Source organism: Sus scrofa, chromosome 14 (assembly GCF_054392235.1).
Source record: "Sus scrofa isolate SSC_HxYL_T2T_F1_AM1 chromosome 14, Sscrofa_HxYL_maternal_Yorkshire_Landrace_v2.0, whole genome shotgun sequence".
NCBI classification, from domain to species: Eukaryota; Metazoa; Chordata; class Mammalia; order Artiodactyla; family Suidae; genus Sus; species Sus scrofa.
The window spans coordinates 112,631,603-112,648,311 of record NC_139396.1 but is presented as its reverse complement, the minus strand read 5'-3'; the positions used below and the strand labels follow the sequence as shown (position 1 = coordinate 112,648,311).

Sequence of the window (16,709 nt, the reverse complement as noted above, 5' to 3'; positions counted from 1 at the left end):
ACAATTGCCTGATTTTCAACAAAGGTGCTAAAGCAATCCAGTGGGAGAAAGAAACATCTTTCAGCAAGTGGTGCTGGGAAAACTGGTTATCCATATGGTAATAACAAAAATGAACTTGAACTCTGTGTGCAGCATACACAGGAAATAACTAAATGTACAAGCTAAAACTATGAAATTTCTAGAAGAAAGTGTATTTGTGAGTTGGGATAGATAAAGATTTTTTAGGACACAGAAAACATCAACCATAGAAGAAAAATATTAATTCTTACCATTAAAAGACATTAAAAAAATGAATATACTAGCTAAAGAAAATAACTTGCAAAACCTTTATCTGACAGAGGACTTGTGTTTAGAATATATAAAGAACTCAAATTTAAAAATAAAAAGCACTTCCTTAAAAAAACCTAACAAAGGGATTTCCCCTCGTGGAGCAACGGAAATGAATTGCAGCCATGAGGTTGCAGGTTCCACCCCTGGCCTCACTTAGTGGGTTAAGGATCTGGCATTGCTGTGAGCTGTGGTGTAGGTCGCAGATACAGTTTGGATCCTGTGTTGCTGTGGCTGTGGCATAGGCCGGCAGCTGTAGCTCTGATTTGACCCCTAGCCTGGGAACCTCCATATGCTGTGGGTGTGGCCCTAAAAAAACAAAATAAAAAAACCTTGGCAGGTTAAGGATCTGGCATTGTCCTTGCTGTGGTTGCAGCCCTAAAAAGCAAAATTAAAAAAAAAAACAAACACCTAACAAGGAGTTCCCTGGTGACTCAGATTAAGGATCTGGCATTGTCCTTTCTATGGCTTGGGTAACTGCTGTGGAGTGGGTTTGATCCCTGGTCCAGGAACTTAACTTCCATGTGCTGCAAGTGCAGACAAAAAGGGAAAAAAACACAACCTCCCCCCCCAAAACCAAAACCCTCCCCCAAACCAAAAACCAAAAGAGTTTAAAATACAAGTCACAAGAAAGATATGCAAATGTCCGATTAGCACATTAAAAAATGCTGAATATCATTTGTCATTGGGGAAATGCCAGTTAAAGCTAGAATGACATATTAGTGCATAGATACTAGGAAGGCTAAAACTAAAATGAACAAATGTATCTAAAGATAAAGAGCAACTGGAACTCTCATACTTTGTTGATGGGTATGTAAATGGTACTGCTGTGTTGGACAAAGTCTAGCAGTTCTTTAGGAAACTAAACATATACCTACTCTATGACCAATTACTTCATTCCTTTCTGTACCTACCCAAAAGAAATTAAAATATGTGCACATAAAAATCCTGTGTTTTAGGAGAATATTTATAGCTGCTTTACTTATAGCCAAAAACTTAGAAATAACCCATTCGTCTAGGAGAATGAATAAACAAATTGTGGTATAATTATACAGTAGAATAAAATAATAAAAGTGGACATAGTCACTGATACACACAACATAGATGCCTCTCAAAAGCACAGTGCTGAGCAAAAAAAAAGCTTTCCAGAGGACAGTACATGTCATGTTTCCAATATATGTTTTACAAGAGGCAAAACTTATCTATAGCAGAAAAAAACTTATAACAGTGGTAGTCTCTCAGGTGTGGGAAAGCTGCTTGGGAAGGGACACGAGGGAACTTTCTAGGGTGATAGTAATATCCTTTATCTTGATAGGGGTTTAGATTAGGCAGCTGTATGCATTTGTAAAATTTCATTGAATGGTGAACTAAAGTTTATTTCATTGCATGTAAATTTTACCTCAAAATGAAAAAACAGAAACAAATATTAAATGATATTTATATGCAAGCTGAAGGGATCAAGGGTGAAATGTGCTGATGCATTAGAAAGTGGATTGATGGATGGATAGATATATGACAAAAATATGTAGTAGGATATTAATTGTAGAAACTAGTGAGCAATGACTGGGGTGTGCTAGGGGCCGAGGGTGGAACCTGAGCCTCCTTAACTACCTGAGCCGCTACAATGGGATTCTTAGCCCACTGTGCCACAGCAGGAGCTCCTTGAGTACTTTCTTATCAGCACTGAATATAAATTGACAGAACTAATGTTTCTTAGTATTAGAGCACAGTTCACAGATGTAGTTTTAGTTGGGGAGCATATATCAAAAACTTAAAAAGCCTATATTTTTTGATATAGCATTTTCACTTATAGAGATATTCAAATGGTTGCAGAAAGATGTATGTATAAGGACATTCATTGCCGTGGTGGTTTTTAAGAGTGGAAAACTGGCAACCACCTATAAATCTGTCATAAGAGAATTAGGGAAACAAGTTACAGTGTGTCCAAATAGTGTAATAATAATCAACTATTGAAAATAGCAATATAATATTATATTTATTTATATAGAAAAACGTCCACTATGTGAATGAAAACAAAATATAAACTGGAAGGATATATGCGAGAATGTTAGCAGTGTATATCTTGATAGTAGGTTTGTGGGTGGTACTTATTTTCTTTTTATGTTAATTTTCTACAGTGAAAGTACATGACTTAAAAAAAATCTTGTTTCTGGTGATGTTTTATTAAGCTATACAGCAAAGTGTAAAATTCTTTTGTCTAGTGAAAAAAATATACAAAAATTGTTAGAGCAATGTAATTTTAAGTGATTTTTTTTTCTGTGTGAGAAAAAATACCCAAATGTAACAGTGCTTAAACGGCTATAGTAACTTCAGGATCATAGGTTATGAATTTTTCCTTCTTTTTTGTGTATACTTTGGGATGATATACCTTTTTATATTAAAAGTAGTTTAATAAAATTTAACATTCTAGGCCTTTTATATAAACTTTTTTGAAAATTTTCATTAAGGAAGAGTATTAGTAACTTTAAGAATTTTTATAGGATCTACCTAGGTTTACACCAGTAGATAAAATGGAGTGACTTGAGGTGTTTATTATATTTGTTAATTTGTGACTAATTGCTTTTAAAAAGCTGTTTCTGGAGTTCCCATTGTGGTGCAGGAGAAACAAATCCAACTAGTAACGATGAGGTTGCGGATTCGATCTCTGGCCTTACTTAGTGGGTTACAGATCCGGCATTGCCGTGAGCTGTGGTGTAGGTCCCAGACGCAGCTCAGATCCTGAGTGACTGTGGCTGAGGTGTAGGCTGGCCGCTGAAGCTCTGACTGGATCCCTAGCCTGGGAACCTTCATATGCTGAGGGTATGGCCCTAAAAAGCAAAAACAAACAAAAAACCAAAAAACTGTTTCCTCCGACGACTGTGTGAAAGAATAGATCTATGGAAATTTTCTCAATTAAAATAACAGTTTTCTGGTTTTACCAGCTACAGATTTCACTCATTCAAAATTCAGTAGTCAGTATTTATGTAGTACTTTCTGTGTGCCATACTTAGTCAAGTATGAATATTTCTTAGTATTAGAGCATAGTCCACAGATGTAGTTTTAGTTGATCAAGCATTCTAAGAAAGAAGAAATAAGTAACAATCTCTTTTCTATATGTATGCTTCTGGATATTTGTATCATTCATAATGTTCTGACATTTGACAAATTCAGCTACTCTACTTTAATAGTTTATTCATATTTCCATCTGCTAAGGAAGAAAAATGGATTTTCCATAAGTCACTATGAATGCAGTTGCAATAATTGCTATCCTTCAAGGTGAGGGCAGATGTATTGGGGGGATCACAAAAGGAACATACTTTCTACTTTGAGATTCATGAGGTCAGTGATGTCTGTGATTGTTTACAGTTCTGTCATCAGTTCTGGCAGAGCGTCTGGCATATAATAGATACTCATACATTTGTTTACTGGCCAGTCGAATGGATGAACAGATCTATAGTCTAAAGAGAGGAAATGGGTAAAATAGCATTATATTTTTGAAAATCTTTGTATCAATTCTGAATGAAACATATTCCTAATCAACTTTTGGGACTAGAATAAAAGAACAGTATTTATACACACACACACACACACACACACACACACACACACAAATATTGCCATATATAATTATCTATACAGACTATCCAGTAGAGGGCAGGGCTCTGCTTGTGGGAAAACTGAATGCTTTCCTTTTTATCATCATGTAAGTGTTTAATTTCCCTATAGTCATCATCATCATTACTATTGTAAATAAATTATATTTTATAAGTAAATATTTTAAATTTAAAGTTCTTGCCTTCCTTGAAGTTAAGCAATGATTTACATTTTAAAAAATTTTTTTACTTTTAGATCTTTATTCCATTTTGATTTCATTTTTGTGTTTGGAGTGTTAAAGAATATTTTAATTTCATTTTTTTATATAGGGAAAAGATTCTGAAAAGGAGTGGATATATGTATATGTATGACTGATTTACTTTGCTATATACCTGAAACTAACACAACTTTGTAAATCAACTTTATTCCAATAAAATTTTAAAAAATATTTAGGTTAATTCCTGTCCTAATAAAAAAAAATTATTACTAATATCTTGGTTTGCATTGTATAGATTTATGAATTATGCAGATTAATAAATAAATAATTTGTAAAAGTTAAGATTTGCACAAAGATACTAATAATATATGAGAGGTCATAAGGTCATGCTAGTTTTTTAAATTATGCATTTCATCTCCAACAGTAGTTGGGTTGGTAATGTTCTCAAGTGACATTTTTTAATGTTCTCATTTGTGTTTTCAAAACAGCATTAGACAGGGGTTTGAAGTGTTGACGCTTGTGAAGAAGTCCAGTGCAATAATGCTTCATCAGATAAATGTGATATTTTAAAGCTGTGACAGCTGCTACTCGTATATCATTTTTAAAAGACAAGGACAGGTACCCAAAGGAGAAGAAGCTGTCAGCCTTTGTAGACACTTAAGGTTAAATGTCTTTAGGTTAAAAATGTTTGGACAGACACTTCTCCTTGTCTCTCCTGCTAAATATGGCTGAAAACCTGGACACTACAAAAGGATAAAAAGACTCTGAAAAGTGGAGAAAAGACTGACCAGCTAGGGTCTGTGAGAAATTGTGGCACCAGGGTGGTATCAACAAATCCTTGGTAGGGAGCCTAAACTTTCACACTCCCACCCAGAGGTATCAAGATGCCTCTCCCCTTCTCTGCCCTAGGATTTGACAAAGGCAGTAGAGAACCAGACTTTCCATTCCTGACTGATAGTAATGAGGTGGCTATCTCTTCCTCTCTTGCAGAAGGCCTGCTAAAACAAGATTTAAATAAGATCTGAGATCTCATAACATAATATCCAGAATACCCAGGTTTCGATTAAAAAAAATCCATTAAGAAATAGGAAAGTCTCAACTGAAATGGGAAAATTAATCAATAGACACTAACCAACCCTGCGATAACACAGAATTATCTAACAAGGATTTTAAAGCAGCCATCACCAAAAGGCTTCAATAAGCAATTATAAACTTACTTGAAACAAATGAAAAAATAGATAGTCCTAACAAAGAAATAGGAGCTAAAAAGAACCAAATAAAAATTTTATAACTGAAGAATATAGTACCTGATTTAAAAAAAAATGGAATTGATGGGCTTAGTGGACAGTGGGAATGGCTGAGGAATTGATGGGCTTAGTGGACAGTGGGAATGGCTGAGGAAAGAATTGGTGAACTTGAAAAAGAACAAAAGAGGAATTCCCATAGTGGCGCAGTGGTTAACGAATCCGACTAGGAACCATGAGGTTTTGGGTTCGATCCCTGGCCTTGCTCAGTGGGTCAAGGATCTGGCATTGCTGTGAGCTGTGGTGTATGTCGCAAATGCTGTTCCGATCCCACGTTGCTGTGGCAGTGGTGTAGGCCGGTGGCTGCAGCTTCAATTAGACCCCTAGCCTGGGAACCTCCATATGCTAGGATGCAGCCCTAGAGAAGACAAAAAACAAACAAACAAAAATGTCTAAAGGAATTTCTTGAAAGAGAAAGGAATGATAAAATATTGAAGCTTGGAACATCAGCAAAGAAGAAAGAATGACAGAAAGATTTAAAATATTGTAAATGTAGTAGTCTTTTCTTCTGGAGTATTCTAAATTGTGTTTGACATTTTCTCTCACTCTTTTCAAAAATTGAAGCACTATCAAATGTGGTTCTTAATGTGGGGAGATACTAAAAAAAATTATAATGGAGGCAGGTTAAGGACCTTAAAGAAAGGTAAAATGTCTGTACTTCACTAGAACATGTAAACTGTTGACACCGGGAAATAGTGATAGTTAATATATAATGAAATGCCTAGAGCAGCCAATGGAAAAACATGTTCAAAGAGATATGTTCAGAAACACTTTAGATAAATTAAAATGGAATTATAAAATATGTTTCACGTAACCCCTGGGAATGAAGGAAGAGAAAACAGACGAAAGAAAATTGAAAATGAAATAAATATGTCCTAACGTATCAACAATTAAATATAAATGGTGAGAAGTTCCCATTGCGGCCCAGCAGGTTACGAACCTGAGTAGTATCCACAAGGATGCGAGATCAATCCCTGGCCTCATTCGGTGGGTTAAGGATCTGTCGTTGCCCTAAGCTGTGATGTAGGTCACCTGCTTGGATCCTGTGTGGCTGTGGCTGTGGCTGTGGTGTAGTCTGGCAGCTGCAGCTCCGATTCAACCCCAGCCTGTGAACTTCCATATGCCGCAGGTGTGGCCCTAAAAAGAAAGAAAAAAAAAAAAAAAAAAAGGAACTGATGAAAATTCACTAATTAAAAGACGAATTTACAGAGTAGATTTTTAGAAATGACACACTGTTATTTCAGACGTAATAATACAGGCATGTTGAAAGTAAAAGGCAGCTTAGTTTGTAATAGCTAGAAACTGGAAACAACCAAAATGTCCCTCAGTAGTAAATAGTTAAACAAAGTATAGCATGTTCATACTGTGGCATACTACTCAGCAATAGGAATTAACTTAAATAAATCTCAAGGGCACTACACAGGGTGAAAAAAATCAATCTTATAAGGACACATCCATATGATTCCATTTGTATAACATGACAAAATTACAGAGATAGATGACAGATTGGTGCTTGCTAGGGCTTAGGTCTCTCTTAGAGATGGTTGGAAGAAGGAAAATGTGACTGTAAATTTAGTAGCACAAGGGAGATTTTTGTTATAGTGGAACACTTCTGTATCTTGAATTTGGTGGCTTCACAAACATACAGGTGATAAAATGGCATAGAACAATTATATATATATATGCATACATACGTACATACATACACTGTACCAATATTATTTTCCTTGTTTTGATATTTTGCTATAATTATGTGAAATGTAACCATTAAGAGACACTGGGTGAAGGGTAAACTAGACCTCCCTATTATGTTTGTAACTTTCTGTGAATCTGTGATTATTTCAAAATAAAATGTTTTAAAAAACAAGGCAAATTATGAGTAAGAAAAATCTGAATTTCTTCAATAAGTGCATTAATATATTTTATGCATTTTCATAGGAAAGGAAGTATCTTTAATGTATACATTATAATTCTAAAATAGTAGAATGCCTTCTGTGTATGATTTTTGTAAATTTAGTTTAGTTTTGGCCATGCCCACAACACGTGGAAGTTCCCAGGCCATTATCAAACCTGCACCACAGCAGTGACCTGAGCCTCTACAGTGACAATGGCAGATCCTTAACCTGCTGCTCCACAAGGGAACTCTCTAGTTTTTCTTTTCATTAATGTTAAAGAGTCTTATAATGAAGAGACTTTGAATCCTTTAGCTTTTTTTTTGAGGGCTGCACCTGCTGCATATGTAAATTCCCAGGCCAGCAGTTGAATCAGAGCTGCAGCTGCCAGCCTGCATCACAGCCATAGCAGTCTGGGATCCAGGCCACATCTGCGACCTACACCACAGCTCACAGCAATGCTGGATCCTTAACCCACTGAATTAGGCCAGGGATCGAACCGGCATCCTCTTGGGTACTAGTCAGGTTCGTAACCTGCTGAGCCACAAAGAGTACTCCCAGCTTTTTTTTTTCTTTTTTTTAATGTGTTAACTTCCCATCATAGATATTAGGATTTAGCTATTGTTTATTTAATCCCATCACCATTAACACAGCCTTATTTCTTTTCTTTTCTTTTCTTTTTTTTTTTTTTTTTTTTTTTTTGTCTTTTTAGGGCCGAACCCAAAGCGTATGGAAGTTCCCAGGCTAGGGGTTGAATCAGAGCCGCAGCTTCCAGCTTACACCACAGCCACAGCGACATCAGATCTGAGCCACGTCTGGGACCTGCAACACAGCTCACGGCAACATCCGGTCCTTAACCCACTGAATGAGGCCAGGGATTGAACTTGCATCCTCATGGATAATAGTCAGGGTTCGTTACCAATGAGCCACAGCAGGAACTCCAACAAAGCCTTATTTCTGTTTTCCCACTTTTCCACTATAGAGTTGTCATGTTCATTTCATCTGGCTTTCTAGTAGGATGGTAAAAACACTTTATGTCTGAGATATGATTCCTTTTCCTCTGTTGTACAGCTTTTTGTCTTCCTCAGAGTTAATCATTGTCTTGTGTTGTTCACTTGCTTAGTTTTCTATATACCTATGATTAATTGAATCTAAGACTCTCTGAATTGCAAATATATTTATTTTCATTCTGAATATCAGTTTTCTCATCATCCTAAAGAGGGAGATAGGCATAGATTTGGGTTTTAGAGCTGTGGTACACAGAAAATTCTTAGTGTTAGAACTTTCCTATAAAATCAGAGTGAATGTAAATTATTTTTGTTACTTTTTCTATTTACACACATACCTTGTCCAGCTGTAGATGGACAATTGAATGCTCTTTTGTTTCAGCTTAGAGTCTTACCCTCATCAATCCCAAACATTGGTCGCGTAGAGAAGTGGGGAGAGCCATGGAGTAGAGGCCAGAACACTTGGGTTCTAGTTCTAATTTAGGTGCTAATTGACATTTTCAATCTAGGATAATCAGGTAACCTCCTTGGCCTCAGTTTTCTTTTCTCTGTAATAATGACAGGATCAGACTGGATTATAACTGAGACCTCATCTGTCTAGGTCAGACGTGATTTCAGATAGATACATGATTTATTTTAATCCTGGCTATATATGTAGTATCTCTAAATGAAGCGTGTTTTCATTTTAGTATTTTAAAAGAAATGCCCTGACGTTTAGACAGAAATTGGATTAAAAGGACTAAAGTAATTTCTAAAGCATTGAAGAGATGGGAAATTACAAAAGACAGAAATGGGCCATGAGTGTTGTCTTTATTGTACTTCAAGTATGATATGGGAATCATGGTGTTTAACTTCATAAAGATTCCTAGAAAAGGATAATTCTAAGGTCACCAGAAACCTTACTGTTTACTACCCACTATGTTAGATTTGACACACATAATATGCTTTGAAATAATTAGCATGGATTTTATGGTGATTTCTTTAAATTACAGACTATAGAAGTTCCTGTTGTGGCTCAGTGGATTACAAACCCAACTAGTATCCCTGAGGATGTGGGTTTGATCCCTGGCCTCAATGTGGCTGTAGTATATAGGCCAGCAGCTCGGCTCCCTAGCCTGGAAACTTCTGTATGCTGTGGGTATGGCCTTAAAAAAGCAAATACATACATACATACATACATACATACATACATACACATACATACATACAAGACTATAGAAGTTGGAAGGCTTCTGAGAGAGTTCTTGGTGGTCTAATAGTTTTAATTGATGTAGCAGGGCAGAATGTACTATTTTCATTTGCAAGTGTTTTAATTAAATGTGAATGTAATATGAGTGATATTTCATATTGGGGATATTTGATTAATTTTCAGAGGGTGCTAAGGTGATTTATATACAGTTGGAAATGAATTTGTAAGTTCCTTACTGCACTTGTTGGTGTACCTTTACATGTGTTTGATGCTGATAATATGCCTTCTTATGGGACCCCATGAAAAGGCAAATGTGTAACTTAACTTTAATAACAGTTGTTTGTTCATTGGTTATTATTCACTGATACCATATTTTATTGGTTTTCAGGTACTCGAAGAAGCAGAAGCTGAACATTTGTATCAGTCCATTTTGCCTGATATGGTGAAAATTGCACTCTGTCTGCCAAATATTTGCACCCAGGTTGGTGGAAATAACTTCTTCCTCAGTAGCTTTCTTGAGACTCACAATTGATTTTGTTTAAATTCTAATGGCCAACGTCAAAGAGAGAGAAGAGGAAGATGGGAAACAGTTTTTGCCAGAGTATGATGAATTTGCTATACTAAGGAAAAGGTTAGAGGCTACAGAGAACACTAAAAGAGGACATTAAAAATGCATCATTCAATTTCTGAGCTTCAGTTTACAGTGTTGATATTTGCTTATTCAGACCTCTTTTTTCTTTTTGTTTAAATAGTCTCTAACTTTCAAAAAAGGATAGTCATGATTTCAAAACATACAAATGGATTTAGAACATCTTATGTTCAAAATGGCTTAATAGCTACTCTTTCTGCCCCTCTTACTCCAAGTGGTGTATTGTATAACAAATAAGCTTGTGATATGTTCTTAACTTTTGGAAATAGGTGTCTGGTATTATTTTATTTTGTTTGGTTTATATTAATTATTTTTTGTTACATAACAAATTACCTCAAAATATAGTGATTTAAAACAAGTAACCTTTATTATTTCAGTTTCTGTCAGGAATTCGCTAGCAGTTTAGCTGACTGGTTCTAGCTCAGGATCTCTTGTGCTTGCAGTCAGGGTGTTGGCTAGGGCTGCAGTCATCTCAAGGTTTGACTTATGCTGGAGGAGCCACTTCTAAGCTGACTGCTGGTAGAAGGCCTCAATTCCTTGCCATGGGGCTCTCTATGTGCTGATGGGGTGTCCTCATGGCATGGTTGCCCACTTCCCCAGAAGAAGCCACCTAAGGAGAGAGCAAGGACAAGGCAATCCCTCTTTGGACCTAGTTTCTGAAGGCACATACTGTTACTTTCACTATTTTTCTCTTCAGAGGAATTTAGTCACTAAATCTAGCTCATACTCAAGGAAAGGATAATTAGAGTCTGTCTTTCAGAGTGGGGACCATCAAAGATCTTGTAGATGTATTTTCAAACAATTATAAGAGGGTGTTGTCTATTCTTTCTTCCTGTGTTGCTCACAACAGTAGCTTGAATTTGCCTTTATCTTTTATTTCTAGGGCAGCCCCCTGGCTGCATGGATGCTAACCAGATTTCTGTTAACACTGTTGCTCTGCAGGGATCCTAGGGACATATTGTGTGGAGCAATTTCTGAATGTGTAAGATAATCCCATATATTGCAATCTATCATTGGACACCCCAGAAACCACAAGCATAATCATTGGGGCAACAGAAAACCATGTCTAAATGCCTGGGTCTGAATGTTGAGAACCACTGAATGTTTTTCAGTGTGCCATATTTCTCATCATGCCATTCCAGTTTTTTGTAACTAATTTTACCTCATTAGTGCATTGTGTCTGAAATAAATTTTTCTATTAGGCAGAGAAGATATATTTTAAAATTCATTTTCTTTATTTATGTTGAAAGTTATTTGCTTGCTTGTGTTTCATGTTCATTCTTTTTTCTTTTTCTCCTTGCTTTTTTTCTTACCTAATAAACTCGCTCACTACCTCTTAGGCTCTGCCGTTTACTTCCCTTGTGAAGTCTTTCCTGCCTCTTCCAGCTGAAGTTAATCATTCCTATAGCACTTAAATCATGCTTAGCACATTATTTTGTAATTAGTGTCTTTATGTATATGCTCCCACTAGATTATATTCTCCCTGAAGGGAAATCATTTTTCTGTCCCCAGGTCTAGCATAATGGTTAAGTGCTTTTTAAATTCAGTATGTAGTGTATAATGGACAGAATAAAGCCATTAGACACAAATCACTTTTTCCTCTTTTCTTCCAATCATCCTTTGGAGGGGTTTCCATATTGGTTTTTTTGTGTGGTTTTTTCTTTTTTTTTTTTTTTTTATCTGTGACAATGCCAAATCCTTAACCAGTAAGCCACCAGGGAACTCCACCATATTGTATTTAATGAGATATGTATTCAGAAACACCTAAGTTTGTAATCCATAACAAATCAGTTGGTGGAACCAAAATCAGACTGGTGGTTCCTCATCTTTTTTACCTGGCTTCAAACAACTTTGTTCTTCCATTAGGGCATTAATGGAGAAAACATTTTAACTTTGTCCTCTGTCCTCTACTAAAAAGTAAATCTCAGAGTTCCTGCTGTGGTGCAGGTGGGTCGGTGGTGTCTTAAGAGCATTGGAGCACAGGTTCCATCCCCTGCCTGGAACAGTGGGTTAAGGATCTGGCGCAAATTACATATGTCATGGGGTGGCCAAAAATGAAAAGGAAAAAATAAGTAAATCTCTGCTGTGTAAGTTAATATTTCAATTTGTTATCAAAATATATTTTTGGCATGTTAAATTGCGTATGATATTATTTAGTAATTTATCATATTAATATTCTCTAGGCCAAAGCTAAAACGTAAGTTTTATTTATTTATTTATTTGTCTTTTTGCCTTTTCTAGGGCCGCTCCCGCTGCACATGGAGGTTCCCAGGCTAGGGGTCTATCGGAGCTGTACCTGCTGGCCTACACCAGAGCCCCAGCAACGTGGAATCTGAGCCGCGTCTGCAACCTACACCACAGCTCACAGCAGTGCCAGATCCTTAACCCACTGAGCAACGCCAGGGATCAAACCCACAACCTCATGGTTCCTAGTCGGATTCGTTAACTACTGAGCCACAACGGTAACTCCTAAAACCTAAATTTTAGATTTATAAAAAGGAAATTACAGGAAACAAATTTTGGACATGAACTTTTTGAAAGATCTTTTTGTTCATATTTTACTAATTTTATGTGCTGTCTTATTTTACCTAGCCGAGGGCTCACTGATAAGATTTACTTCCTTTAGTTTTCCCCAAGTAAGTTTTCAGGCATTTAAGTCTAAAATCATTTTTTGTGGATAACCTTGTAAATGGTAGTTAAAAACTCATTTCTTACTAAAACCATGGAGCAGTTTTCTCTAAGCCTTTGACACATTGTCACCTTTTATAAATTCATTGCTGGGTTGTAAATAAATGTATAGGAAGGAAAATGAAGTTCAGTATGCACTCTCTATTGCCTCTTTCTCTGAACTTGTGATTAGCTAAGACCTAAAAGGGGAGAGAGAATTTTGGATACCCTAGTGAAAATAAATTCTTGACATTTCTCTTGTTTGTTTACTTTTGTATTTCACAAGAGAGATAGTTGAACTGCAAGCTTATTAGCCTTGTCCTTTTTTAGCAAACTCTTATTCTAGCAATGATGTACATTTTCTGTTACTTAGAAGTTAATTTTTACGACATGGCAGTTTTGATTTGTCTTACCTGCCTCTCCTCAGTTATGTTTGAGTGCTGATTCTTGAGATGTGATCAGAACAGTTCTCTATGTGTACTGTTTTGAGATTAATGCAGATATCCAGGATTCTTAGTTCTGGGTCTTATGGAAGGGAGAAGGAAAAACATCTCTAAATACTATGTTGAAGCATTTTGAAACAACAGCTCATACTTAAACTGACAGTTGGTCTTTGGCTTTCCCGTTATGCCCTTAAAAACATGTAGTTTAAACATTTAATATAGAGTAAAATTCACTGAACACAGTACTCAAGTCTTGTGGATTATACCAAGAGTAAAAGGTTAGTCAATTTGGGTTTGGTACAACTTGAAGACATTTCAGACATAAAAACTTTGAGGGAAGACTGTACTGCATCTTCCTTGACCTGAAATGATTATGTAGGAAATGCCTATATTCTTACAAGTTTATACCTAAATAAATCAGTATACATATGCTCCATTAATTGCTATAATAAAATTAGATTGCATCTTATAAGTTGTCAATGTGAAGTGTGATTCAGAATTAGAAGAAAAAGACTTATTTATTGAATTATTTTCCTCAGATCATTTTATTTAGGGCTGAAATGGAAAAATTTCTCTGTCCAATATAATAATCTCTAATATAAGTGAGAACAAATTTAGCATTTGCAATCAGGAGTAAATTCCATGTTTTTCTGTTCCATCCTTTGTTTTAATTTTTCATTACATGGGTAATGTGTTTTTATTTCTTACTTGCTAAAGGAATCTTGTTTTTCACTAATGCAAGTAATGTGTTGTGTTCTCCTCACTTTCATTAGTATTGATTAGAAATCTGCACTTTGTCAAACAAGTAGATATTTCTAGTCATCCTTGATGAACTGCCCTTGACTTCAACAGCACTGGTGATTTAAGGATTCAAGAATGGCCTGAAATTATTCCTACCTTAATTTAGCAAATGCAATTTGGTGCCTCTGCTTTTGAAATTGCTAAACTAATTATTGCTCCTCTTGTCTGTATTTTTTGTTTCCTCTATCAGCCAATACCACTCCTGAAACAGAAGATGAATCATTCCATCACAATGTCACAGGAACAGATTGCCAGTCTTTTAGCTAATGCTTTCTTCTGCACATTTCCACGGCGAAATGCTAAGATGAAATCAGAGTATTCTAGTTACCCAGATATTAACTTCAATCGGTATGTTTTCAGAAAATACCTTTTTAACAGTAAAATAGAGAAGGTTGGAATTGAGTGATTTGCCAAGCATTTTATGTATAATTATCCAGTTTAATCTTTATAATACAGTGAGTCAAGTGATATTTTTGCCATTTTGCAGGCAAGATAATTAAAGTTCATAGAGGTTACAGAACTTGCTTAGAGTCCAAGACTCAGTAAGTCACAGAGCTGAGGTTTAATCTCAGTTGTCTTATTCCAAGATCCATGTTCTTTTCCACCCTGTCGGGTTGTCCTCCTCCTTTGAGTGCCTTGGATTTCTTATTTCTCTTCCGTGTGCTTATTTATTCACAGGATGTTTGTTGTACATTATATTCTTTGAATGCTGAGGTAATGTTAAAGCTGTAGTACAAGTCCTCCTTTCAGTAAAGTGTGAGTTTAGAGTCATGAGACTGACTGTCTTGAGACCTAAAAAATATACTTGTTAAGATAAAAAGCAAAAATGAAAGTTGACTTTAACTTTTTATAGACATGATTAATTTCTTAATGTAATATTTTTGAAAGGAAGGCAGAATAATGTTTAAATTATTGACAAAAGTAATATATTGTGAAGGAATTGATGAAGTTTCAGATTCTAGCCATTTTCCCCAATTACTATTTTCTTCATCATTTACACAAACAAAAATGTTGTAAAATCTTCTTGAAAAATGAGTATCATTTTTTCCCTTCACTCTAACCCTCCGCCTTCACCCCTAATCTTTATTTTTCATCTGAGATTATCTTTATGGTATCTGTAAATAGAATGTGAGTTTTCTTCCCTAATGTTAGGGGTGTAGCTACAGAAAATTGTGGTACTGTTTGCTCCTCTTTCCCAGTAAACTATGTATAATGTCCTCCTCCATTACTTCCCTCTAATCCCCATCTCCTGCCTCTGAGGGATTGGGTAATGTGGACAGAGTGCAGAAGAAGAGATGAGGTCATGGAGCAAAATCACACTTTTGTTTGCCATTCTGTTTTTGTCTTCAAAGTTGATTGGTGTGGTAATGCCATTTATTTCAGTTTACTTTTTTAATATTGTTTCTTTAAAGACTATTTCAGGAGTTCCCATCGTGGCTCATTGGTAACAAACCAGACTAGTATTCATGAGGACGTGGGTTTGATCCCTGGTTTTGCTCAGTGGGTTAAGAATCCAGTGTTGCTTGTGGTATAGATTGCAAACGGTGCTCAGATCCAGCATCGCTGTGGCTGTGGTGTAGGCTGGCAGCTGTTAACATTACTTTGTTACCATACTATGTATCATGCTATGGTAGCCATACTAAGTAACCGTAGTAAATTATTAAAACCAGGAGACCAACAATGATGTAATATGGTTAACTAAATTACATACTTTATTTGAATTCTAGCAGTTTTTCTACTGTATTTTTCTGTTCTAGAATCCTCCAAGTCTCCCACATTGCATTTATAGTAGTCCTCTCTTATATGTGGCTTACTTTCCATGGTTTCACTTACCTACAATGAACCAAAGTCTGAAAATATTAAATGGAAAATTACAGAAATAAACAATTCATAAATTTTAAATTGCACACCATTCTGAGAAGCATAATGGAATCTTGCACATCCTGCTTCCTGCCGTCCAAGACATGGATCATCCCTTTGTCCAGCATATCCCTCCTGTTAGTCATTTAATTTAGTAGCTATCTGGATTATCAGATAACTGTTGAAGTATTGAAGTGCTGGTGTTCAAGTAACCTTTTTTTACTTAATAATGGCCCTAAAGCACATGAGTAGTGATGCTGACAATTTGGATATGCCAAAGAAAATCTGTAAAGTGCTTCTTTTAACTGAAAAGGTAAAAGTTCTCAAGTTAATAAGGAAAGAAAAAAAATATGCTGAGGTTGCTGAGACCTACAGTAAGGACAAATGTTCTCTCCATGGAATTGTGAAGAAGGAAAGAAATTTGTGCTAGTTTTGCTCTTACATCTCAAACAGCACTAGTTATGGCCATAGTATATGATCAGTTAAGATGGAATAGGATATTTTGGGAGAGAAAGAGAACACATTTACGTGATTTCTTTTTTTGGCTGTTCCCGCAGCATGTAGAAGTTCCTGGGCCAGGGATCGAACCCATGCCACAGCGGTGGCCTGCTGCAGTGACAACGCGGGATCCTCAACCTTAATGTGCCACAAGAGAATTGTTATGGTTGTTCTACTTCATTATTAATTATTGTTGTTAATCTCTTGCTGTGCCTCATTTATAAATTAAACTTTATCATAGGTATATATGTATAGGTAAAA

General features: G+C 36.0%; 1 protein-coding gene across 8 annotated transcripts in view; it reads left to right on the top strand.

Moving 5' to 3' along the window:
• Positions 1 to 16,709, top strand: part of PARG (poly(ADP-ribose) glycohydrolase) — a 142,532-nt gene that overhangs the window by 50,534 nt on the left and 75,289 nt on the right. For all 8 annotated transcript variants that reach the window (XR_014827512.1, XR_014827508.1, XR_014827510.1 and 5 more), the window contains exons 8-9: positions 9,919 to 10,011; positions 14,281 to 14,438. Coding sequence is in view for 3 of the 8 variants with exons in the window: in XM_005671222.4 (XP_005671279.3) it covers positions 9,919 to 10,011; positions 14,281 to 14,438 (251 nt within the window). In the remaining 5 variants the exon portion in view is untranslated. The remainder of the gene's footprint in view (positions 1 to 9,918; positions 10,012 to 14,280; positions 14,439 to 16,709) is intronic.